The 25015-nt window shown below is 30.2% G+C and overlaps 4 protein-coding genes across 17 annotated transcripts; 2 read left to right on the top strand and 2 right to left on the bottom strand.

The window, feature by feature from the left end:
* Positions 1 to 3891: 3891 nt before the first annotated feature.
* On the bottom strand, positions 3892 to 7442 carry LOC124422320 (ATP-dependent RNA helicase Ddx1). Of its 2 annotated transcripts, XM_046958620.1 has the most exons (12): positions 7282 to 7442; positions 7046 to 7097; positions 6731 to 6918; positions 6419 to 6618; positions 5863 to 6333; positions 5616 to 5785; positions 5356 to 5518; positions 5082 to 5268; positions 4716 to 5009; positions 4438 to 4655; positions 4190 to 4310; positions 3892 to 4125 (listed from the first exon to the last, which is right to left on the bottom strand). In XM_046958620.1, exons 1-12 carry the CDS (start codon positions 7295 to 7297, stop codon positions 4013 to 4015), a joined length of 2193 nt encoding a protein of 730 aa, XP_046814576.1. In that variant the 5' UTR covers positions 7298 to 7442; the 3' UTR covers positions 3892 to 4012. The 2 variants fall into 2 exon arrangements, with proteins under 2 accessions (XP_046814576.1, XP_046814577.1); XM_046958621.1 differs by lacking the exons at positions 6731 to 6918; positions 7046 to 7097; positions 7282 to 7442 and having other exon boundaries at positions 5863 to 6323; positions 6419 to 6578.
* Positions 7443 to 7492: 50 nt separating this feature from the next.
* Positions 7493 to 10208, top strand: LOC124422322 (GATOR complex protein NPRL2). 9 transcript variants are annotated; one of them, XR_006941833.1, is made up of 10 exons: positions 7514 to 7667; positions 7768 to 7881; positions 7952 to 8043; positions 8112 to 8268; positions 8370 to 8487; positions 8558 to 8792; positions 8872 to 9002; positions 9077 to 9246; positions 9347 to 9511; positions 9883 to 10208. XR_006941833.1 is itself a non-coding variant. In XM_046958631.1 (10 exons), the coding sequence occupies exons 2-10, from the start codon at positions 7774 to 7776 to the stop codon at positions 9502 to 9504; spliced, it is 1125 nt and encodes a 374-aa protein (XP_046814587.1). In that variant the 5' UTR covers positions 7516 to 7667; positions 7768 to 7773; the 3' UTR covers positions 9505 to 10208. The 9 variants fall into 9 exon arrangements, 7 of the variants coding, with proteins under 7 accessions (XP_046814584.1, XP_046814588.1, XP_046814587.1 ...); XR_006941835.1 differs by having other exon boundaries at positions 9613 to 10208; XM_046958631.1 differs by having other exon boundaries at positions 7516 to 7667; positions 8558 to 8647; positions 8711 to 8792; positions 9328 to 10208.
* Positions 10209 to 10377: 169 nt separating this feature from the next.
* On the bottom strand, positions 10378 to 24695 carry LOC124422321 (cilia- and flagella-associated protein 45-like). Of its 5 annotated transcripts, XM_046958623.1 has the most exons (7): positions 13173 to 13785; positions 12249 to 12363; positions 11751 to 12152; positions 11292 to 11677; positions 11097 to 11229; positions 10733 to 11026; positions 10378 to 10638 (listed from the first exon to the last, which is right to left on the bottom strand). In XM_046958623.1, the coding sequence occupies exons 2-7, from the start codon at positions 12249 to 12251 to the stop codon at positions 10441 to 10443; spliced, it is 1416 nt and encodes a 471-aa protein (XP_046814579.1). In that variant the 5' UTR covers positions 12252 to 12363; positions 13173 to 13785; the 3' UTR covers positions 10378 to 10440. The 5 variants fall into 5 exon arrangements, with proteins under 5 accessions (XP_046814579.1, XP_046814582.1, XP_046814581.1 ...); XM_046958626.1 differs by lacking the exons at positions 12249 to 12363; positions 13173 to 13785 and adding an exon at positions 24530 to 24695; XM_046958625.1 differs by lacking the exons at positions 12249 to 12363; positions 13173 to 13785 and adding an exon at positions 22647 to 23327.
* Positions 13783 to 21750, top strand: LOC124422187 (the record flags this gene model as incomplete). Its single annotated transcript, XM_046958304.1, has 8 exons — positions 13783 to 13879; positions 17305 to 17409; positions 17695 to 18378; positions 18476 to 19146; positions 19209 to 19850; positions 19923 to 20180; positions 20273 to 20518; positions 20590 to 21750. Coding segments are annotated over 8 exons (3774 nt in total), but the record flags the coding sequence as incomplete, so codon positions are not given.
* Positions 24696 to 25015: the final 320 nt, after the last annotated feature.

Here is a 25015-nt window from a genome sequence, read left to right as displayed (position 1 = left end):
TCATAAAGCATAGAGAAGAAAAATTTTTATTTATTTCTTCTAATCTATTCGCAATTCTTGCTATTTAAGATCATTCAAATGTGAGAAGAATGAGAGAAAGCTACTTGTGCCTCGAGCGCGCCAACTCTATCCTATAAAATATACATTAAGTAATCAAAATCGAACGCGAGTGTGTCTCGCATCATTGTAGATAAATATGATGGTATAATTTTTAATAGAGAGTATATGTGTGCAGTGATCAATCATCGGTGCTGTTCGAAAAGTGATTTTCTTTTTGAATCTTCCGATTGCTGTTCATGCAAGATGTAAGAAAAAAAGCGTCGATGTTTAGAAAAAATCATCTAAAAGTTTGTAAAATGTGCAAATTCAAAGATAGTAAAGTGACAAAATGAACAAGACGACGTGATTATTTATAAAAGAGTATAATATCTCAACCGTTTACATACCTGTGTGTTTCGTAATAAGGATTAATCCGTCTGTCTACAAAATTCATAGTACAATTCGCGTTCTATCTGACAATTAATGAGTAGACAGTCAAGACGACTATGGAAGATCTTAAAAAGAAAAAAAAAGAAAAGATTTAAAAGTAAAAAAAAAAGAAAAAATATATACATATTATACAAATACATCCCACAAAAGAAAATGATTCACTTTCCGTTCTGGCAATAACACGAAGGCGAACGAATCTCTTAATTGTTCGTACGTAAATGTGTACATAATGTGTCAAATGTGAGCGAAAAATGAAACCAAAATGGAGTTACCAGCTCGTCAATACTACATCTCTTAAATCATTTCCTTCTCCTGTACCTTTAATTAATTCGTTGTTGCGTGTCTCTTAGAGAAGATGTTTAGCTAAAGACTTAAAATGGATTATTATCACTACATAAAGGAAGAGAAAGAGAAAGAATGAAAGGAAAAAAGGAGAGGAAAAAACATTAATAGTAATATTTAATGAAATAAGTTATGCAGGAAAAGAGCAAATCTCACTCAAAACGTAGATACGATTTAAATGAATGATTAAATTCGTGAAATTATGTAAGGAATCAAATTAATGTTGTCCACCTTACAATTCTCGTATTCTCGAAACTCATTAGCACGTGCTTCTAGAAATTCGTATGATTTTTAAATAACTTAAACCAATGACTATTCAATAGAAGCATAAACGAAGAAGTAATAAAAAGGAAGGGGAGAAAGAAAGAGAGAGAGAGAGAGAGAGAGAGAGAGAGAGAGAGAGAGAGAGAGAGAGAGAGAGAGAGAGAGAGAGAGAAAGATAAAAACCTAACATTATTATACAAATTAAACACGAAGCATCAGGATTGCATTTCCATAAATGATTCAGAAACGAAACTTGGTGCCATATTAGTACGAATCGTGAGGTGGATATGTAGTAAATATAATAGATAAATAAAAATAAAGATATGTGTGCGTGTATATATATATATATAGAATATTCGCTTAAAACAAATCACCTAAATATCTCCTCCATTTATGATAATACAAAAAATATTTCTTACGTAATTCAAATGGTTTCAATACACGAATCTGATGGAAGATTTGTCCTATGTCATTTTTTAATGACTTTTAAAATCATTCATTTTTTTTTATATACACACATTTTTTCTATTGTATGTTATAGCTAACATTATTGTGCATTCATCCATGTATAATAGTATACCTTGGACTCTAAAATGTTTAAATTAGTATGGAATTTATTTTCAGCGAGATATCAGATTTCAATAATAACAGAAGATCGGCTATTTACTTAAAATCGTAAATAAATACATTTATTATTATAATAAATGTTCAACATATCCTTTTGCTGTGATATAATCCGTGAACTGATTGTACAACCTTTTCGATAATTTCAGGTTTACTATTAGTAGAAGCACTAATAATTTATTCCTTTATATTTTCTGAAGTTGTGAGTTGCTCCTCCTAAATCATACGCTTTAATGTTCTCCACAGAGATAATAAATATATTTATTTACGATGTCAAATAGATGATCGATCTTCTGTTATTGTTGAAACCTGGTCTCGCTGAAAGTAAGTTCCATACTAATTTTAAAATTTTTATTTTAAAATTTTAGTCCAAAAATTTCAAGTTCATACTATTATACATGGATGAATGCACAGTAATGTTAACTATAACATAAAATAGAGAAAAATATATGTATATGTAATAATATATAAAATGTAATATGTAATAATATATAAAAAAAACATTGACAGAATTATTAAAAAATAACATTGTACAACAAATTTTTTCCGTCTGATTCATCTTCGTAACCATTTAAATTATGTAAGAAATATTTTTCATATTGTCACAGATGAAAAAGATATTTAAGTAACTTGTTTTAAACGAAACACTATATATACTAGATAGATCACCTAACTTTATTATTTATAATATTTTTGTTATTTTTGATTTTATGGAAAAAATGCTCAAAACAAAGTTATACTATTTCAAGAAGCACATAAATGATAGAAAATATTTTTTCTTGAGATTATTTTTTTTACGAGATTTAAAGGTTATCGATATTTTTTTAAATGGAACCGCATAATTTGTTGCATTTGCTAGTGTAAATAATCCAAATGCATTATTGCACTTTCGAAAAAATATGATCGTGAATATGTAATCTACCTTGAATCATGTACTTTTTTCCTTTAACATTTTTTTCTAACTTCAATCAAAAAAATACAATTTGTTACAGTTGTATGAATCTTCAAACATTTTTTCAAAATACTTTATGAACTAATCATTTTTTGACATTGTACTATAATACTTTTTTATTCAAAATGACACGAGGAACCAATTCACGTAAAACAAATTGTCTCGATTTAAAAAATACTGATCACCTTAAAATCTCAAAAAATGACTGAAAAAAATTCTTTCTTTCATTAAATGTGCCTTTTGAAAAAATGTGACTTTATCCTAAACATTTTTTTCATAAAATTGAAGATAACAAATATTTCAGATGATAAAGTTCAGTGGTATACCCGGTATAAGTATTATATAAATATATAAATACAATTATTTAAATCAATTGTGGTTGAATGAATGCTTGCGTGCGTGTGTATGTGAGTAGTAAAATATAAATAAAAGATTTATGTACGTATGTATGTAAGTGGAATCATGTTTCTAGATTAAAAGAAAATATTTCATTCTCATTCTGTGATGACTGTCCGAATATGAAGAAAGAAAATAAGAAAATTTTACATAAATATAAACTAATGATTAATCGATTAAATTAGCTAATAAAGGTTTAATTAAAAATCGTTATATCAACTTCGTAAGCAATTTGTTAAACTAGTGACCACACTTGTTTGTTTGCATGTGCACAAAAACAAGTGGACATGTTGGCTGCCTTGCGTATGCGCTACTGAAAAATACGAAACATACGCATTAAGTCTGGACACACTATCTCAGTGCAAAAGAGAAACAGTATGATTTATATACTGTATAAGTTTAGTCTTTTACCATTGATTTTAAAAATATATAAAAGTTATGTATATAAATAATTAAACAGAAAAAATCGTTTGATAAATTTTAAGGGTGTGTATGTGTGTTATATAGCGCACATACATATACGATAAATACGATATATACGTTGTGTGTGTGTGTGTGTGTGAGAAAAGAATAAAAAAGCAAATGCTGCAAAGCCTCTGTATAATACATTTGTGTAACTAAAATAGTAACGATGCGATTATGGAAAATTATAACAATACAATAAATACTTACCGTATATCATATAAATTGCAAATGCTTTTATGGCAATCGATTAATTAACTTTCGAATTCTGTTTTGATGATAGTTACTTACACTTTATCAATCCTTTCAAATCGTATAATCGAACGGCCACTGAAAGAGCATTTACAGTATGCACACAAAAATAAGTTCTTTGCTGTTATATTTTTCATTATATAATACAACTTTTCCACATATTAAATTCAAAGATGTAATGAAATATTTAGATGCACAGGTAAGCTATCAAAGAAACTTTTAATTTTCAATTTAGTATACTATTAGATGTCTATTTAGATATATCAGTTGTGCTTTTGATTCTAGTGCAGTCAATTCAGCAACGATGGGTGCCATTTGATGTACGTGATTTTCATAATTGGTTCCTAAGAATAATACATTTTTATAATTATAAACCCTGTATACACGGAAACATATAAAATTACTCACCCATAGCTGCTCTTTTTTCTCCATAACTAACTTTCCCATCAAATTCATTTATTGGAATCTTTATATCTGAGCCAACTTGTTCAATTGTTACATTCAAATGATCTTCAATGTCTGCCAGATACTGTAAACGAATAAAGCTTTTTACTTATTTACAGTTTAAATAAATTATTATAGCAATCCTTGATTTGTATCAAACCCCGAACTATGCCAGGCAATTATAAATGTAAAGAAAATGTTTTTGACCTTACTCTAGGTTCATTATACCAAGTACAACATCCACCTTGATCAGTAAGATTAGTATTATGACAATTTCTACCGCGAGAATGACACCATTCACCATGATACCATACTTTCTCTGGTACATTGCTAACTAAAGAAATAGCCAAACCCATTCGTTCAGCTCTACCGACTCTTCCAATTCTGTGCACGTAATTTGATTTTTCATCGGGCAAAGTAATATTGATCACTAGACAAATCAAATAATTAGTCTCTCATATTAAATAATTTTTTTTCATATGATACTTACTGAACGGCAAACCGGTTATATCTAGACCTCTTGCTGCTACATCTGTGCAAATTAAGAACTTTACTTCTTTTTTTTTGAATTTCTCTAAATTCGCTTTACGTTCTTGTGGTTTTCTATCACCATGCAAACAAACACATGAAAGTTCACTTCCTCCTACTTGCTTCAAATAACGTTCCAAATTATCACAGTCAAGTTTTGTTCTGCAAAAAAGTAATGCTCTATCCATCTTATGTTCCCTTATAGCACGAATACAGTACTCTCCTTTTAATATTTTAACAGCCTCTGACAATACTTCTGTAAGCAGATTTCAACAATTAAACAACTAATATAGTAACAGCATTGAGAGGACAAAACTAACTATTATACCAGCTGTGTTATTTCCAGGTTTTATATTATCTCTACTATGCACTCCATCTGTTTCAATATTTCTTCTTAAGTTTTGCCATAATTTGTCTTTCTGGGGATCTACTATTACTACGACATGATGAACAGTTTCAGGAACTGTATCTTCTCCCTTTAAATCAACCCACGTTGGAAAATGCATTAAACGTTCCTAAATGCATCAGTAAAAGTTACAATATACTATTATTAGATTATATAAAGCAATATTAAATAATATTATGATGTATTTAAAACTTACAGCCATCTTTTTTACTTCAAATGAATGTAAAGTTGCTGAACATACAATCATCTGCAATCTTTTTCCATCTGATGTAATCTTAGGAATTTGTCTATGTAGACGATCAATAAGTTCTGTATATCCTTGCTTTAATAATCCATCAGCTTCGTCCAATACAAAAAATCTGTGTGTGTATATATATATATATTATATTATAAATATAATAACCTTGTAATAACCAATCTTTTTGATATTATTTTTTCAGTTTTAAATAAAATTACCTGCAATGTGTCAATGACATGTATCCTCCTTGTATTAGATCTTCCAAACGACCAGGTGTGCCAACTACTATATCAACACCTGAATTTAACATTGAAATCTGTTCCTTTACGCTTACTCCTCCAATAACTAATAATTCTCGAACTGTAGGATTGTTTAAATGTGTTTTAAACTAAAAATTAATAAGTAAAAATACAACTATATATTTCTTTAGAAATTAAAACAGTCATGTCAGAGATACAAACTTACTTTTTGTATCTGGTTATAGGTTTGTTCAGCTAATTCCCGAGAAGGTTCAATAATTATAGCCTGTGGTGCATTGTTTATAGGTTTATTACTTCCTACGCTTTGACTATGGCTACTGTTAATAGGATTAAGTCTCACATAATCTTTTGGAGCTGAAGATATAGCAATATAATCATTTGGTGGAGGATACTTAAATGGTTGAGCACCAAAATTAAATGACATTTCTGCATTTTTCAGTACAACAGCTGGGAAAAAAATTTGCGATTTCTGTTGGGGATTCAATGTAAAAGCTACACCCAGATCTACACCATTTTTTGTGAATCTTATTATGCCGTTTGATAAATCAAGTAAACATCCAATTATACAATGCATTCCAAAAGGTTCACCATAATTATCAAATTGCTTTGCATTGGACTTCTTACCAGTACCTCCAAAGCCATAGCCAAATCTATCTGTTCCTAAATCTAAAGAAGCCTGTTTAATTATAATGATTTGTTAAAATTATTCCAAATACCAAAACATCAACTTTCCTGTCCATTGTATATAGAATATTAGTTACCTGAGACGTAGACCACCCCACGCGACATAAACCCTCATCTGTGGGTATGCATTCAAAAAAAAATTTCCCATCTCCTTGTACTCCTTTATTGGCACGGCATCCATGCCATTCCTTTGGCTCACGACTCTGACATCTTAAACTATCTGGTGTCACAGCCAGAGCATGATCTCTATCAAATAGACTCAATCCCCAATGTATAGCTAAAAATAATTACATATTTATTGTTACAATATTAAAAGATCTAAAAAGAAGAGAAAAATTGCATGTGTCTATTATACTCTATTTCATAAATAATAAAAATGGATATAATACAATGTGATAATTCTTTTGTAGAGTTGTTAATTTTTCCAGTTTCCATATCTTTTAATGTTTCCCATACAATTTGCAAAATTGGTAAACAAAATGCTCCAGTTTTTCCACTTCCAGTTTCTGCAGCCATTAATACATCACCTCCACCCAAAATTAAAGGAATAGCCTCTGCCTGCACATCTGTCGGTAGCCTGCAATTTATCAAAATCTCAAAATATTGTAGATAAAATTATTATAGCAAATTTAACTACATTATCTTTTGAAAATATACTCTATCGTGACTACACAAACGAAAAAAATGTTAACTATATAACTCACATCCAATCTATTTCTTCAACAGCTTGTGCTATTTCAGACAGTACACCCATTTCTAAGAAAAAAAAAAGAAATTAAATTAAAGTTTAATATGAAAATTAACTAATTTCTATTTTATAAGTATCAATGTTAATAAACGTCAAAGTATGATCGTTTAACCTAATAAATTATACGTAAGTAGCAAATTTGACAAGTGTACGTAGTTCAATTTTATTTAAAAAAAAAATGTTTTATCATACCTTCAAACGCTGCCATATTATTTATTTATTAATTAAATATATTTCTTATATAAATTATACAACAAATACATGAAAATTCAATACACTGGCAATTATTTCATTCAACTCACACAACTCTCTTACTTATTATTGGTCTTATATAATGGCCTCCAACTATTCTCTTATTCGCTAGTCACAATACCTGTCATTGTCGCTATTGTCACTATCGTCGCTCTCGTCGCTATCGTATATATACCCTCCTTGGTGATAACATTTTTCGTTAGATTTAAATTCGCTATTATTGTATTTTTTTTTTACAAATTGAATAGATTCTGTGTAATCGCAGGTAAATAAAATTTCAGAAAACAACATTTCAACATTTTGAAATTCAATTGTATCATTCTTTGGTAAATACATAAATATATAAACTGTACTCATAAATAGAAGGAACGTATTCTCACTTTGAACATAAAATCAATGTAATTTACTCTTTATTTTTTAATAAAGAAAATAATGATATCACTTTTGGAAACTGCAAAGGACAAAGTTCAGGAAGGACCAATACGATGTATATTCTTTTCCGAATTTCATCATATAGCTGGTCCAAAGATCACTTGTCAGGTTAAGTTGAGGGATTATATTAAAAATTTCATTTATTAAATCTAGAACATTTATTTTTTATTTTTTACAGGTACCTGATAATTTTGTATCGAAAGATATATTTGATAACGTCAATGTTTATATTATACCAAAGGCACAATTACAAAGAAGTACAATTACTGTGTAAGTTAAAAATATTTATTAACATTTAATATTCAATATTAATAAATAAACAAGATTAATTATTTTAGAACATTGAAAGACTATAAAATCTTAGGATTTCCCGTGAAAATAGATGATAAAAAATATGCAAGAAATGCTTTTTATTTTAATTTATGTTTTGTGTGTGATTCAGAAGCTCGCACAGTTCATTATGAACCAGTAGTTAAGAAGATGTCTGATTTTTTGGTACTCATTTACCTTAATCAGTTTATAGGTATAATAATATAAAATAACATAGTTGACAATACAATATACTTAAATAAATTTCTATATTTTGTATACGTTAGATGGCTTTAGAAATTGAGAATTGTTTCTTATCTGCTTCCGATGATAAAACTAGATTGGCTGAAATGTTGGGACATGTTATGCAAGAATTAAATTTGCATAAAATGTGCACACTAACGGGTAAAAATTGTATATATTTAGTATCTTACCATAATAAACATACTTCTGTGTTAATAAATTTATTTTTAAGAGGGAACAATGACATCACATTTGAAAGTAGTAAAACTAGCACCAGAACCTAAGCCAGTTCTTGATCATCAAGTACCAATATTCTTAGAAGGTAAGGAAGCATTTCACAGTGATCAATGGGATTTAACAACTCAGCAAGTATTACCATATATAGATGGCTTTAACCATGTTGCTCGCATAGCAGCAGAAGCAGATGTTGAAAACAATTTAGTTAAAAGCTGTGTACAAAATTTAGCGTAAGTTTATATTAAAGAAATTCTTTAATCAATAAATTTAATCAATAAATATTATAAAGTATATTTTATCATTTTCTAGGTATTATAGCATTGTAACTTTAATTCCAATATTTCAATATAGTAATGTCTATGCAGCAACGCCAAAACTAAAACAATTAGCAGAAGATATCAAATTACAAGAAAGATGTATTACATATGCATCTAAATCCCGTAAGCACTACTATCTAATACATTAGTATGTTATAACCTAGTTTTCAAGAAGAAATCATTATTATTTTTTGCAGCAAGACAACCAGCATATCTCAGAGATATATATCGTATGTATGCAAGCATGACTCATAGCTGTAGTATGAGGGACTTGTGTCAACGTTTAAATCCACAAAATTTAAGAATTAATGAAAGAAGATTGGTTCAATTTGGTCTGATTGAAGGTCTTATCCGAAGGGTCTATAAGGTCTGTTCTTGCATTTGAGAAATGTTCTTTTATATAGTTATTGTTTAACAACATATGCATACTCACATATACATATTTCAGTACCCCATACTTTTGCCAGGTATACCGTATAATGAAGAAACACGGAATAATCCTATTTATAAGTATTTTACGGGAACATATAATTTGGATGAAATTTGTTGTAATACAGGTCAGAGTGTGGCACAAATAGAAGAAATCGTTGAACGTGATCCAAATATTGTTATGTTATGGAAATAATTCAGTTGTACGAATTATATGAGTATATTTATATATATACAGTATTAAGATTTTGTATAATATAAATGTGTATAGATAATGAAACAAAAAATCTTTTTATTATAATAGATATAAAATGTTAACCTTTTACACTCGGATATGTCCCCTCTGAGAGGACATCAAAGTTTATTAGTGATTAGGAGAATAAACTTATTTTACCGCAACTTTTTGAGAAACGCATGTTTCCCTGTAGTTTTTTATTGAAATGGCACAAGAAAGCAAATCAGAATTTGATACAATTACCAAAATATATGAAAAATATATCAGCTGGTTTTATTTTGAAGAGAACATGTGAAGTGCGTTCACGAAGTTTATTCGTATATACACGTTTCGTTCTAGGTGTGATAATGTTCTACTGCGATAAGAAACAATGGGCCCAGTACGATTTCCAATATAGATTTTCAACTCTATGGAAATTCTTAAGCATTTCATTCTAAACATGATTATCTTCTACTACGATAAGGAACAATGGGCTCATTATGTTTACACACCTGCATCGAGTATTCAATCTTAGAAGGGCGCATGGTATGGCAGCCGCGTGTCAGTCAACATGTTAAAAAGAGCGATAAAAAGGATTTGTGGAACAAAAGTACGCGATTATGGCTCAATGATGTAGTCACACTGTAGAAAATTATAAAAAATAAATTTTGATTTTTTTGCAAATATATGTTCTTTGATGTTTACAAATTCATATAAACCAAATATCATTACAATATCTTATTTGGTTCCGAAACTATACTGTATAATATGACGATTCCTGGATGCGTTTTTTCACGACGAGGTGGCGTCGAGTTGCTGATAAATAACGTTCGAAAAGGCACCGAGTGCAAAGGGTTAAATATACGTAAACATAGTATTTATTATCAAATAAGAATTCTTACAAGATGTATATATGCATTAGTCAATATTTTCGATTAGGCGTTTAACTTCATTAATATATATTTCGGGTACCTTGCTCTCTCTCATTTCTTTACATTTTTGGTTCATAGCCTCTTGTAACTTCTTCTTGCGCATAGCAACTTGTGTACGAATTGCCAATCCTTCCTCAAACATCTTCTGTCTTGCTTGAATACGTTCTCTTTCCTTTTCATTTACCTAATGAAAAAAAGGAAAAATTGGATGACTTTATAATATAAGTATAGAAATTGCACAAACACCCAAAATATTTTTAACTATCATGTAGATGGACCTGTCTTAATATCTCACTACGATGAACAAGAGCTTCTTGTTGTTTCTTTTCACGGTTCTTCTTATCGCGGCAAAATGCTTCTTTCTGTACACGTAGAATTCTTTCAAATTCACGTTTTTCCCTATTAATTTCAATTGCTTGTATTAATCTTTTATTGTTTATTTGTTCTTCTCTTCCTTTCCGAAGATCCTGTATAGTTCCAATTTTTTTCATTGCTTCTTCTTTTTCTTTCCGTCTCCATTCTCTCTCTACTTCTTCTTGTATACGGTCTGCATTTATTGCATCAATTTGTGCCTGAAATTTCAATGTTTATATAATATTCCTGTATCATTTGATTTCATTGTTATAGTAAACAGATATTTACTTGAAGATCTTGTGTATGCTTTGCCTGTACAGCCAGTCTTTCTTTTTCCTGTTCTTTATATAAATTCTCCAATCTTTGCTTTTCATCTAATTGAGTTTCTCTTTCTTCTTTATATTTTTTATATTGTTTTATCCTAAGAAAGTTACATGAATTTAATTGATTTATTTATTTAATACAACAAATTGTAGATGTTACCTTAAATCTATTATTCTATTCTCCTCTTGTTCCATAACTTTAAAATGCTTCAATTGTTCATTTACTTCTGCTAGATCTCGACGGATTTTAGCACTTTCAGCTTCCTTGTGGCGTAACTTTTCTATTTCTGCTAACTGCCAAGTTATATTATTCATATTAATTAGCTGGCTCTCCTCTTGCTTTCTTTCAAATTCAAGTATTCGTTGTTCTTCATTTTCCGTAATTTGATCCTTTAAAATTTTTGAGAATATTTGTTTTCTAGAAATTTCCTCTTCTTCTTTCTTTAAATCTTCCTCAATTGCCCATCTTCTTTCATTTTCCATCATGTCATTTAAACGTTTTTCTTCTTCTGCCAATTCTTGTTTGATTAATTTCTTTTCAGCTATCTACAAAAGACCAACTTTTTCTTAATTTATTGTATATTGAAATAAAATCTGATTCTTTAATGCGATATAATACCTGCATATCTCTTATAGCTCTACATTTAGTTTCTAAGATAAACCGATTATATTTTTGAATTTCCTCTTCTTGTTCGAGCTTTAAATTGTAAGCTCTTTCTAGTAAATGCATTGTCCTTTTCTTGGCTTCTTCTTCGACTTCATTTAACATTTTGTCTTTTTCGCGTATTTTTGTTAAGTCCATCCTACGAATAGCTTCTTTGCGTATCATGCTGTCCTTGGTAAGTCTATATCTTTCCTCTTCTGTCATTGCAATAGTTGCTTGTTTCTCTTCTTTAGTGACATAGTGACCACGCTTTTTAAACTCCTCATACTCTTTTCTTGTAATAATAATTGGTTTTTTTGATCCGATAGAAACAGTAAGATGTTTTTGCTTTCCATTTTCAATTCGAGTTTTCTCTGTCTGAAATTTGTAAAAAATTAAAAATTTTGTATTTTATGGATAAGTTGAAAAGAAAAAAATATTTATAATGGTAAATATTTAATGTTTCTTACTCCCCATTCTCCTAATATATTAGATTTTAAATTTGCTGAGATTACACCTGATGTACATTTTTCATTGTCACGATATTTTAATTTGCCGCAGGAGGACGCTTGTTTTCGTAAAGGAATATCTGTAGCATTTAAGATGTTCAAAGTTTTTGACATGATTTAAGATGCTTCTGAATTACCGCGCTATGCATTAATCATTTGAAGAATAATTCACTCCCGCATTAAACATGCATTTTCATTCAATTTTTTTAATGTCAACGAGATTCATCAATTTTTAATTCATATAATGTTTCAACTAATTCTAAATTCATATGTGCATCTGGCACGAATTGCTGCTGTTATCCAAAATGGAATACTGTTGAAAAATAGTTACATCATAGAATATCACGTTCGTTTGTTCGATAGCTATATATAAATACATGGTGTTATCTGAAGATTAATCAACGATTTTTGTAAAATTAATATAATATTTAAATACGAAATAAAAGAACTAATTATTATTAGGTAGACGTTATAAATTCTCATCATGGTATAAATCTAACATTTTTATTATAAAACTGATTATTGGTACGCGAACACAAATAATATTTATTATCATAAATGCAATGCTTCAATTTCGAATTATAGTATCGATATATTAAACTTCGATTCTAGTTGTATAGATGGTTTGTTACAAGTATAGAAAAATACACGTCACTACGGGTGAATATTATACATTTGTAGTACACTACACCGTATTTTTTCTATATTAAGAGGACAAAAAAATATCATAATTTCGAATATATATAGATAAGCAATAGAAAAATGGGAAACACTTGAATCAAAAGAACAGATAATTAGAAAGAAAGCAAGTAGATTTCATGAATGCAAAGTAACAGATCAAACACATCTATTAGGTATGCATTTAACAGATATAAAAATTATATTTTACCATATCATTGAAATAACATGTATATTTTTTAAACGACAAGTAATGTATTACTGTATATTAATATACTGTATATTAATAAGGAAATAAAATATTTATTCTTAATATAAAATTGTTAAAAATAAAAAACATTATTGTTTCGTAATACGTAAGAAAAATACATCTTTGCGTTAATCAAAAAAGAAAATTTAGATTAAAAAATGTAAGCTCCTCGACCAATGAGCTTAATCGATAACGATTACTGGTGGCGCTACTACGTGACGTCATTACGCGGCGCTGTTGATCATACTTGTCACATTCATTCTTCGCGCGCCATTTCTATTGCATTGTTTGCCAAGTATTACTACCAAGTTCAGCCGTTTTAATATTTTTAGATAATACGTTGGTTTTTTTCTTTGGATTTGCACCAGCTTTTCTATTTGTTTTTACACGAAAAAATGAAAGAGAAAGAGAGAAAGAAAGAGAGAGAGAAAAACAGAGAGATAGAAAGAAAGAAAGGGATAGAGAGAGAGCAAGATAAGCGTCTACGATCGAGTGGATTCATAGAGACATTGTGTTCTTTCGATATGTGGTAGGCGGAACACGTGTACCTATCACATAAACCGCATGCTTCATACAACCTAAGAGGATTTACTTAATAATTATCCATGGAGGAATTATATTTGTGGTTACTGCCCCGCAACAAGGAGCCTACTTGAATCGTTATCATTGTGAGTAATTCGAAAACTTGACAATTATCTTCTGAAGATTACGATAATATTATTGCGTAGAATTTATTAATTCGTAATATGATTCATGTCTGGTCGATAAGGTAGCAATTGTTTCGGTAGGAAAAATTTGAAAGATAATCGATCTATTTGTACATCTTTTAGCGAAGTTCTTTGTCGTAGAAAAAAGAAAATATTAGATCATACGATCTTCTACATGGATGATAGATTTGAATTTTAGATAAGTCGAAGATCAATGGAAAAAACATAAAAGAGTTGCAAGAAATGTTTCTTCTAGACCAGCGATGAGTAAGGTCGGCTAATATGCGATGGCGTGACGGCACCGTATTCGATAAAAAATTAATAGCAGTCTATGGGCGGATCTGAAAGTTGGTACAAAGAAACTTTTCAAAACAACATTCGATTGCATATTTAATGCGATAACATTGTATCTCTTGTATTGATGGATATTAATGTTGCTCGAAATCGCGTGCAAATTTTTTGTCGTACTGTAAAGGATGTTTTTATATTCCTTCATAAAGACGAACATTATCCGAGTACGTATTCCTTCGAAGTTTCCTTTTATTCTTCTCCTTGTTTCTTACAAATTATTTTCTAAAGGAAACAATATAATATTATATCAGTAAGAGTAAATATAAAAAGGACAAAATTTATCTTATATTTGAATTTTTTATATTGTCTCTCTTTTTTTCTCCTCCTCTCTCTTATTCTCTCAAGTATACAAGATTAAGAATAAACTAGGAGTTGATTACATATTATTGAATATATTAAAATACGCCGTGTATTTTAATCACACTTTAATGACGAATAGGATAACGAAGTTTCACGCTTCATGTTCGACATCTGACTGAGAGAATTCGGTGACCCTTACACAGCGTCATAGAAAGTGTTATTACGTTTATGCTATATATGGATAAACTGAACATATCTAGCTATTCGCAGTTAGAAGAGTTTTCAAATATCATTGTACATTTAAAACTCTTATCCGTTATACTTAACGTACGGTTTGATAAATTTCTATTAATTTGTATTTTGATTCGAGAAACGTATATATAAATATTATTAAAAAGAATATGTAATGTTATTTCATTTTCCCAGTTTTTCTCAAACTTACAAATGGAAGTACATAAAACGAATGATAATTACACCTTCTTATTGTAGTAGCAATATATTTGTAACATTAACAGTAGGAACTATTTTTTTTCATTGCATTCTATTGACTATGAAAGTATAAACAAGTAGTTTGTCGTCTCTTAGCTCGGTATTTATTAATGATAGTACGAGCTCGATGGGAAGGCGGCAATCGATAAGCGTCTAGCTGTTATTTAAAATGCATCTTACACAGTATGGTGGTATGGTAAAAATGATGTGGTAAGAATGCACGTTTTATTATTGCATTCTAAATGTAAAATCTAAAATTACTTTAAATGATCACTCTATCAATAATACGGAAAAAATAAGAAAAATATTAAAAGTGAAGAAACATAAAAATGATTGTCATTGTTACAAGTTCATTGACTTTCACTTCACTCTTATAACTTGTCGTTATCTTAGTTATTGAAATATGCAGCTTATTTTATAAAATGTATTACTTGCACTATTTTGTAAATGATGTAATAGAATTCGATTTCTCTTTCAAAATCGAAATTTTCCATGCATTTTGAAAACTTTTACGAATGGTGGAAAGTTAGTGCAAACGTGCAATTGGTCGGCAAACCAATGCATAATTTAATATCTAAGGAACAAAGAACTTGAATATTAGAAAACTAGTCGAGGTGACGTATTCGGTATAGACGCATACACTTTATATATACGCGAAAAAGAGAAGAGGCAGAAAAGGAATCGCAATGGGAATTAAACGTAATAGAATATAATGAGAAATAGCAAGGCTTATTTATCGTTAATATTGCACGCATATATATCTAGAACGATGTCTATTTTTAGAATCATCGAAAAAAAAACTCGATACCTATTCTCGAATCGATGTAGGTATATCATGCACTGTGTAATATCCCTCGTGCATTCTTCGGATAATATCGGCAAGTGATCTAATCAGAGGCGAGCCCTTTGAAAGAGAGGATAGTACTCCTTTATAATTTATCATACCACTTGTCAGTTTCCCACTTTCTACTTGGACAACATCGAAGTGTATACATTTACATGCATACGATCGTACTATGTGTCGTTTTGCATCCAAGTCTACTCTCCGGATTGCTCGTGTTGTTTCGTGCGAATGAATAAGTCAAGAGCGGAGTGTCCCTCACAAGACGATGTCCCCTTTTGCGTAGGTCACCTACAACTCCTCACCAATCGCCCTCGATAAGGATAGAGAACTTTAAGAAATTTTCAAACGATTATTATTTTGCTTTTCGTTCGTTAACCGAACGGCGTTTTTAAACTGAAAACGAATGCAAACTATTTCTCCTGTATCCTTTAAAATTTACAATGAATCTAATTACTAGATGCAATGTAATCATTCGATATATTAATCGAGTAAAAAAAAGATTAAATATTTATCGAACATTTATCAATTATTGTTTAATTATTCGATTATTTGATTATTCGATGAAGAAGAGGGAAGTTATAACCCTTCCAGCACGCATTGCCCTTCCAGTTGACACCATTCCCGCCTGCGCCAACGATAGAGCGTTTGCTGTTGGCCAATTAAAATCGCCTGTTGCATATGAAGGGGTTTCATATGCCAGGTTGGCATTACGGAGCGTTAAAAAGTGGGAGTTAAAAAAGTCTTAGTAGATTCTTTACTTTATCATCGGATACGCACCAGGATTTTGTCACTAATATTTGGTTCTCATTGTTAAACAAGGAAGAATAATTTTCGTTTTTTTTATTTTTTTTTATTCTTAACATATAGATGGGGTCTGTTATAGTCATAATATAATAAAAATTTACACAAGATTTATAATGAAAATATAGAATATAAAAAATTTTGTGGCACGTGATGAAGAACGAGAAATCGGTTCTTTGAATTATTTCCTTTTCTTTTCCCTTCTTTTTTTTGAAATTCGTCAAAATTGTCTGCAATTCGACTAAGAGGGCTTGCATGTGATACCTTATTCGATTACTACTTTCAATCGAATTGGTGCATTTATTATCAGGGTATCGACAGAAAACTAGAGGAGAGACGCGTCCGTTATCGTTCTTCGCTTTTTGATATTAACTATTCAAAAAGTTCCTATCAAAATTTAGTTTCTATACTTTCCTTTTTACCGAGATCGAGCGACGTTCTTCGATCGAAACTTGGTGAACCTAAATGCGCGGATTTTTTGGAATGCCTGGCGCGGAGAGGAGATACAGAAAGAACATTTCAAAAAAACAGTTTTGTTTTTCCAAAATTCCTCGTGATTCTTGTGAATTCTCGAAATCGTCTTGTTATTCGACTGGATTAGGCTCGAGAGGAGAGATTGTACACAAGCAACCGATCGTCGTGGATTTGACTAACGATGAAGCTAAATTAACGCGGAAAAAAAGAGAAACAAGTGCAAGTAGTTCAGGTATGAAATAACTGTAATACAAAAAAAACAGTATTTTTCTGTAAGATATTAAATAATAATAATAATAATATAATTAACATTAATTTAAATATTTTTGCAGAATTTTTAAATTTTTATTTTAATTTAATGCTATTTTCGAACCGATAGGAAAATTGAACCAAAATTATTCATTGACCTTCTTCGTAAAGTGTAGCTTGAGTTTTATATATATTTTATATAGCATAAGGGAATTCTTGCTGTTTACGTAACTAAATAACGAAAGAAATATTAATTCATCTGTTGCAGAAGATTACGATATGATAGCTGACAGTTCGAGCAGATTTCATCGCGATAATAATAGCAACAATGTTATAGCTACGGCATTACGTGATCGCGGATCATGTGTGATTCCCGTTCAACCGAATCATTGCCTTCCTATACATCCAGCACCACCAGTTCCAACTCGAGCTGTACCTATACTAAAATCTCGAAAATCTCGTTCTCCGGTTTTGAAACTCGTTAGGGCTTCGATTTTAGACGTGGTCAACGTGGAACGTGCCAAATCAACGATTTTGGAAGCTGACGGCTGTCCGGAAGAAAAGAAGAGCGCTACTTTTTTTCTCGAACGAAATCGAGAACAAAAGACTTCTTCAGAAAAAACAAACTCAGTGTTACAAACGAATCGTAACTCTTGTTCCAACAAAATCGTAGATCGTCTTAAACGGAAGATCACTGATGAGAAATCTAAGGAACGTGGAAAAGATCTTACGAAGGATTTGAAGAAAAGAAGAAAATCTTCTGACATTAACTCAGACGGTGGATTCAACGAATTATTTACAAATTCTACAGCTAACATTGATAAAGAAGGAAAGACAGAGCTCTGTAATGATAAAAAGTGTACAATGTCGATCGTGGGATCAACAACAGAGATTAATTTTGGAAAAGAGAAGATCGTACCACCGCTTCGATTAAAGAAAGTCGTTCAGGAAGGTAACTGAAAAAGAACAAAAACTAATTATTTAATCATTAAAAATTTATTTTATTATTCCATTATTCCATTATGTTTCATTAGCGTTATTGTTTTTAGGAAAAGATGGCGATCGTGGCAATCCAGAAATACCATTGAATGAAGATAAGGAGACCAATTATAGAATAGTTACGGGTGCTACGCCTCGTCCAGAGTCACAGTCTACTCCGACAATTTGTGAATATTGGACCAGAGAAAATTTCGATAATGATGATAACTTCGACGTCGCATTGACAAGTTCGATCACTCATGATGTCGTCCATCGATCTTCTGTCAAGAATGACAATTACAAATTGAAATATAGACGCAATAGATTGAAACGAAAGCTCAAGGAATTACAGGACAAAGCCTTAAATCTATCTCAGGAAATAGCGAACGCGCCCAACATTATGAATTCTAGTCCACAACGAAATACAAGACTTAGACAAATGATGAACTGCTACGAGAAGCAAATAGAAAATGTTTCAAAGTTACTTAATAAATTATACAACGAGAATACGCTAGCAAATAAGTTTGTTGATATTGATGAAAATAAGAGAGAGCATCAATGGGACGACGAATTCGTTCGAAACTTCTCTCCAATTTCCTCACCAGAACCACCAAAACTGTCACCACGTTCCCCAATAGACTATAAGTCACCGGATAGCGTTCGAAGTAGTCCACCTGTATTGCCCAAAGTTTCTTTAAATATTTCATCGAACCTGGATATATTGGATGAGCATGACGCAGAGGTTTGTCGTGAATAATTTTGAACATTGTTAAAATACTCGGATAATAATTCTCTACTTTGCAGACTGTACAATTGACAAACGAATCAACCTGGATTACGTGTGAGAATAATACGGCAGAAATTTCGTCAATGGCAGATACCTTTTGTGAAGAAACGACAAATCATGAATGGGAGTCTAATAATAATACCAACGCAGGTCATCGATTGACAACATCTCCAATTCTTTCGTCAACTTCTATCGACCCGTGTTCTTCAGAAAATGTTGAAAATATTAAAAATGGGGAAGTATTTTTCAATAATATTGGAGAAATTGTAGAAAAAGATAAAATTAAAATAATGCATGGGAAAAAGGAGACCATGAAAGAATTTTCTAAGACAATAGAAGTTGTATCATCGAATCACTCGATTATTGAAGAAATGAAAGAGATAAGAAAACATGACATACACGATGCCGATAGAGCAATTCAAATTAATATCAAAAATCCTATAATAAGTTCCATCACTGGAGGCTCCGAGATACCACACAATGTGAGATGTAATCAAATAGACACAACTTTGCCAACGCCATCTATAACGAAAACACAAATGTCATCTTCGATCGATATGATGAATATCTTGCAATTAGGATCGAATTATGACTCTACGTTTTTGAAGAAAAATGCTTCAGAAACTAGTAAAATGGAAGACTCGAAAAAAATACAGAAGGTACACGTTGTAGATAATTATGTTTAAGTATTTCGATTGTGATCAACTATTTTAATTAATTCAAAATCTTAGGTACCATCGAGTACGACACAATCAAGGAAGACCAATTATGACTCGATAGCTTCGACTTTCAACCAAGTAGAATATCCTTTTACAGATCAACATTTTCCTGCTCAAAGTACTAATGATAATCGTATCATAACCGAACAATTTCCTACGCTTGGTAACTGGGTGGCCAAAATGTCGAAGAAGCAAGTTTCTAAACAGAAATCTAAATTACATACTGTGGAAAATACTATTAGTACCATTTCAATGGAAGAACCAACGCGTGTAAGTTGAAGAATGTTCCATTTTTACTTAATAGAATATTCAATTTTTATCAAATAATAGTATCCTCTTTTATTTGTATTTTATTTCATCAGACTTCAAAGTTCGATACGCACAAAGTATCACTGAATGAAACGAATACTGCCAATGGTAACAACGTGTTAAATATAACTTCACAATGGAATAAGGAGAGATGGCATCGTCAACAACATCAGCAACAGCAATTATTTCAACACGTGTCTACTGACACAACTCCTCTGTCCCTTCCATCTACTACGACTCTGAATTCAGGAATTTGCACGCCACTCTCAACAACTCAATTTTATCCAAGTAATTATAATGTAAGTGATGATAAATAACAAAAAAGAATAGTAAAGAATAGTAAAAATATTCATTGGATTCTTTTTTACAGATAAATCCGTACAGTGGAGCAACGTTTGGTTATCATTCTGCACTATATCCTGTTTACAATGGTTACCCATATCATTCCCGTTTACATCCAGGAACATCTTTGACAAGTTATCATATACCTATGCAAGATCCTCTTAATTCACCTTTACGTCCATTGTCACATGTTGACAAGCACATATCCTCTTTGCAAAATCCGAACAGAAATTGTACTTCTGATATTTTAAAATACTCCGGGTCACTTCCCGCTGCTAGATTTCAGTCACCAAATGATTTTGGTTTCGATCGACTCAGAACATCTACGAACAATCATAATAGCGAAGCAAACTGTCTCTCATCGCTATTGCTGGCATCTTCATCTCTGTCATCAACTCTGACGCAACAAACTTTACCACGTACATCTCTAAGTGGATTTTCGGCTAGCAATAATCAATATGGACGCAGCAGAATAATACCGGATGTTGTAGCTGCAGCTGCAGCTGCTGCAGTAGTTGCAGCAGCTTCTATCGGAAGACAACGTGCCTCTTTACCTTCTTATAACAAATCTGCAAGCACAGGCATTAATGCCGTCATGGAAGTGGATCCTACTCGGCTAACTTCGAATACTTCCAATAATCATACTCGAGAACATCTTTTGTCTAATCAAGGACAATCAATTGATGTTGGAATGAAAGAGCCACAATGGAACAGTGCTGGATATCACTCTATACCGAATTTACTTCTAGAAAAATTACCTTTCGTTAGAACAGAACACAATTTTCCTACAACTTCTACACTTTGTAATAATATTCAAGATTCACCATCTATATCAACAGTTTCTTTTCCGCAAATATCAAAAAAGGTTTCTAGAAGCATCGAAAGAGACTGTGAAACGCCACATCTTGGTAAAGTAAATAGGAGCCCCGATACATTAAGTAATCTTAAATGTTCTAATTGTGGTGTAGGTGGATCAATGTTCAAATGTCTTGGATGTGAGGTAGCTTTTTACTGTAACGAAAGATGCCAAACTCGACATTGGAGTATTCATGTTGAAAGGTGTCCAAAAAAAATGCCAAAACTGAAAAAAGTAGCATAAATTGTATATTAAATATATTTTTCCGTAAATCTCATGTACTGTAATTTTTAGTCAATATGTTTGCTAGTCTATAAACGGCCATGCATATCATTACGCTGATTTTCCTTATGTGTTTAAATTAACCTTACTTTTAATCCTTGAATATACAAGAAATAGTATTATGTAGGTGTCGTTTTTCTAAAATAAGATTTTCAGCTTCTCAAATTACGCTTGAAGCTATAAATTCAAATATTATTGCGTGTCATCTTTGCATATATTACATATATGCATATACACAAATACGCATACACTCGCACATGCACATTTATGTATATTGTTGTATGTATATTATGTATTTTGAACAATTTTCTAAAAACAGTATATAAGAGAAAATAATTCCTTTTTGAAAGTACAAAACAGAAAACAATGCGCTTAATAATACTCGAATATCAATATGCTCTAGTCAATTATTAATAACAGCAAAAGCATTTATATTTTACCTATTAAATGTTATTTTATAAATATATATATATATATATATATATATATATATATATATATATATATATATATATATATATATATATATATATTGATCTTTATATATAAATTTTTTTACTTACAATTAATAATCAATTTAGTAATCATTATCTATATAACAATAATAAAAATAATCATGATTATAGAAAATATAAAACTGCAAGAACATTTACGTTTTAATTTATACACTAATTATGCCTTAATGGTTGTCTGGTTCTGATGGTTTACAATGTTATTGAATAGTTTGTGAGCTTTGTCATAATAAGATTTAATTTCCTGTTATACTCTTTCCAACCAAGCGTTTATATGAGGCTATTCTGCATGTGGACCATATTTAACTAAATTTAGAGTTTAATATATAATATTTATTGTAATATATCTATTTTAAATAACAGAATTATAATAATACAAATGTAAAAAAGTTGTGTAACGAAAAACATAAAAATATAGATTACTTATAAACTCACATAATTGCTTCAGTCGATAGGTTCCAAATACGTCACTTATACTAGTTTTATTGCTTATAAGAAATAATTTCTTTTTAACCAGATATTTTCTATTAAATCAAGACAATTCAGCATTTGTGCTTTATACTTTTCTATTTGTTTAGATTTATATAACTTTTCTGTCTGCAAAAAATTAAAGCTATTCACCACCTTTTGTTCAAAGCGTGTGTGACTTTAGCGACAGATATGGACAAAATATGAACTACAAATACAAGAGGGGAACGTTGTCCCCATCAGACCTCTATCATATCGGTGTATACGTTTGTTGGTTATTCCCCTCTAAGCGTACAATTGGTTTCGTTGAGTAGAATAAGTAGTTTAATAGACTGTGAACGTACACTTACTAATCTCTCATATGTATATTTTTCTTTGATGGTAGCATGCGTTTTGCAATGATCCGTGCTAGATACAATGTCGGTATGCATTTGTTTTACGATAAATGAATGAAAAATAATAAATATAATTGACACATATAAGAATTAGTATATAAATCTGCGACAAAAATAAGAATTTGTCCAATATTTACTTAAAAATAATTAGTTAATAATTATATATTATATTATTTTAATCCAAATTAAAACATGAGTTCACAACCTATGAAGTGGAACTCCTAGCGCTTTTTTTCTTACGTGGACTAATCTACTCTATACGACTTTGATTATTACTACTACTAACATTACTACTACTCCTGATAATAATAATAATAATATAATGTAATATAATAATAATAATAATATAATATAATATAATATAATAATAATAATAAAAATGTACATAAAATTTAATTATATATATATAGATATTATTTAATATTGATTTTATATTATAATAGTAAAAATAATTAGCTGATCATGAGTAAGAAATAGTGTGGAAACAAATGCAAACGATCATAAGGTAGTAAGATAAGAAATGATAGCGGACGAAAATAAAAGAAACGTTTCATACTTTTCTTCATATTTCGCGTTTTTTTAGACGTATCTATTGATGGGCAGTCATGTGTCGAAATTATCAAGGACACGATTTGTTGAGAGTTCGTACATAAAACCGTCACGTAAATTGATACATTTTTCCTTCTTTTGTTATTATAAATTATCATCATTATATGTGTCATGATGTATACAATATAAGTATATTCTTCTGTTTTTTCATCTTATTACTGTTTTTTTATTACTATATTATTACATTACATATTATTATAGTAATAGTAATAATACAAAGTGAACTCCTACACAGGAAACCATAACAAAATAGCACTGAGAAAAAAATCTCGTAAATGATGTGGATTCATGTTTTGATCTTTATTAAAAATAATATATAATATATATGTTCACTAATTATTAATTTTGAAAAAATAATCAACAAATGTATATACTTTATATGCATGTTATCGAATAAAATTATACTGCTGCTGTGTCCTATCTAACACAGATTATCGTGAAATTCATGTCAGCCATCAGTGGAGGAAATAAATATAAGATATTAAATAGTAACATCTTACTAAATTATCAAAAATAAGGAAAAAAGATCAAATTAGTTTATTATTTTTGTTTACATCGATACAATAAAAAAAAACCGAAATCGTTTAGCCTCGAGAATTTACAATTTCCTGTATTACGAATCTAGATGCTTTCCAATGTGCTACACATTGCTTATAAAATCTCTATATTTTAATCTATAAAATCTAAAAAGAACTATACATTTTCCCAAAATTTAAAAATATTTTAAAAACTCAGATCCATTAACATAAACGATTAGATACAACAATCATTTTCTTAATAAATATTTCCTTATTTTTGTCATAGAATTATCTGTCTAAAACTCACTAAAATGACCGAGTAAGTTACCTTAGTTTCTTTGTGCGAGCATCATGAAACGTATTTCTTTGCGTTTGGAAATGTTCAAATAATTTGAACATCAACTATTTACGCATGCAACCAAGCAGACAATCACTACTTCACAACATAAAACATAACCATTTAAGCGTATATATGAAAATCTTTAGTGGGGTACGAGCTTCATATCTTTTGCCGTAAATTTCGAGGAGCGCTACAGTACTAAACGTTTTCTTCGCGAAAAATATTAAAAATAGCATTAGCGCCATCAGGGAGAACAAATGTAATTCTCGACCAATTTTGATGAACAATGTCTCATTTTAAAGATGAAGGTTTAATCTACGTCGCCATTTCAGCGGACTTTTATATATAAATAAATTATCGAATCAAAAATCAATTTAAAATCATTGTATTCTATAACTGGAACTTTCTTAAATGGATTTCGGAAATAATGTACTCAAGCTTAATTATCTTTATTTTGCTTAAAAGGATATACCA

Source organism: Vespa crabro, chromosome 2 (assembly GCF_910589235.1).
Source record: "Vespa crabro chromosome 2, iyVesCrab1.2, whole genome shotgun sequence".
NCBI classification, from domain to species: Eukaryota; Metazoa; Arthropoda; class Insecta; order Hymenoptera; family Vespidae; genus Vespa; species Vespa crabro.
Note: the sequence above shows the minus strand (reverse complement) of the source record. Positions and strands in the feature narration are given on the sequence as shown.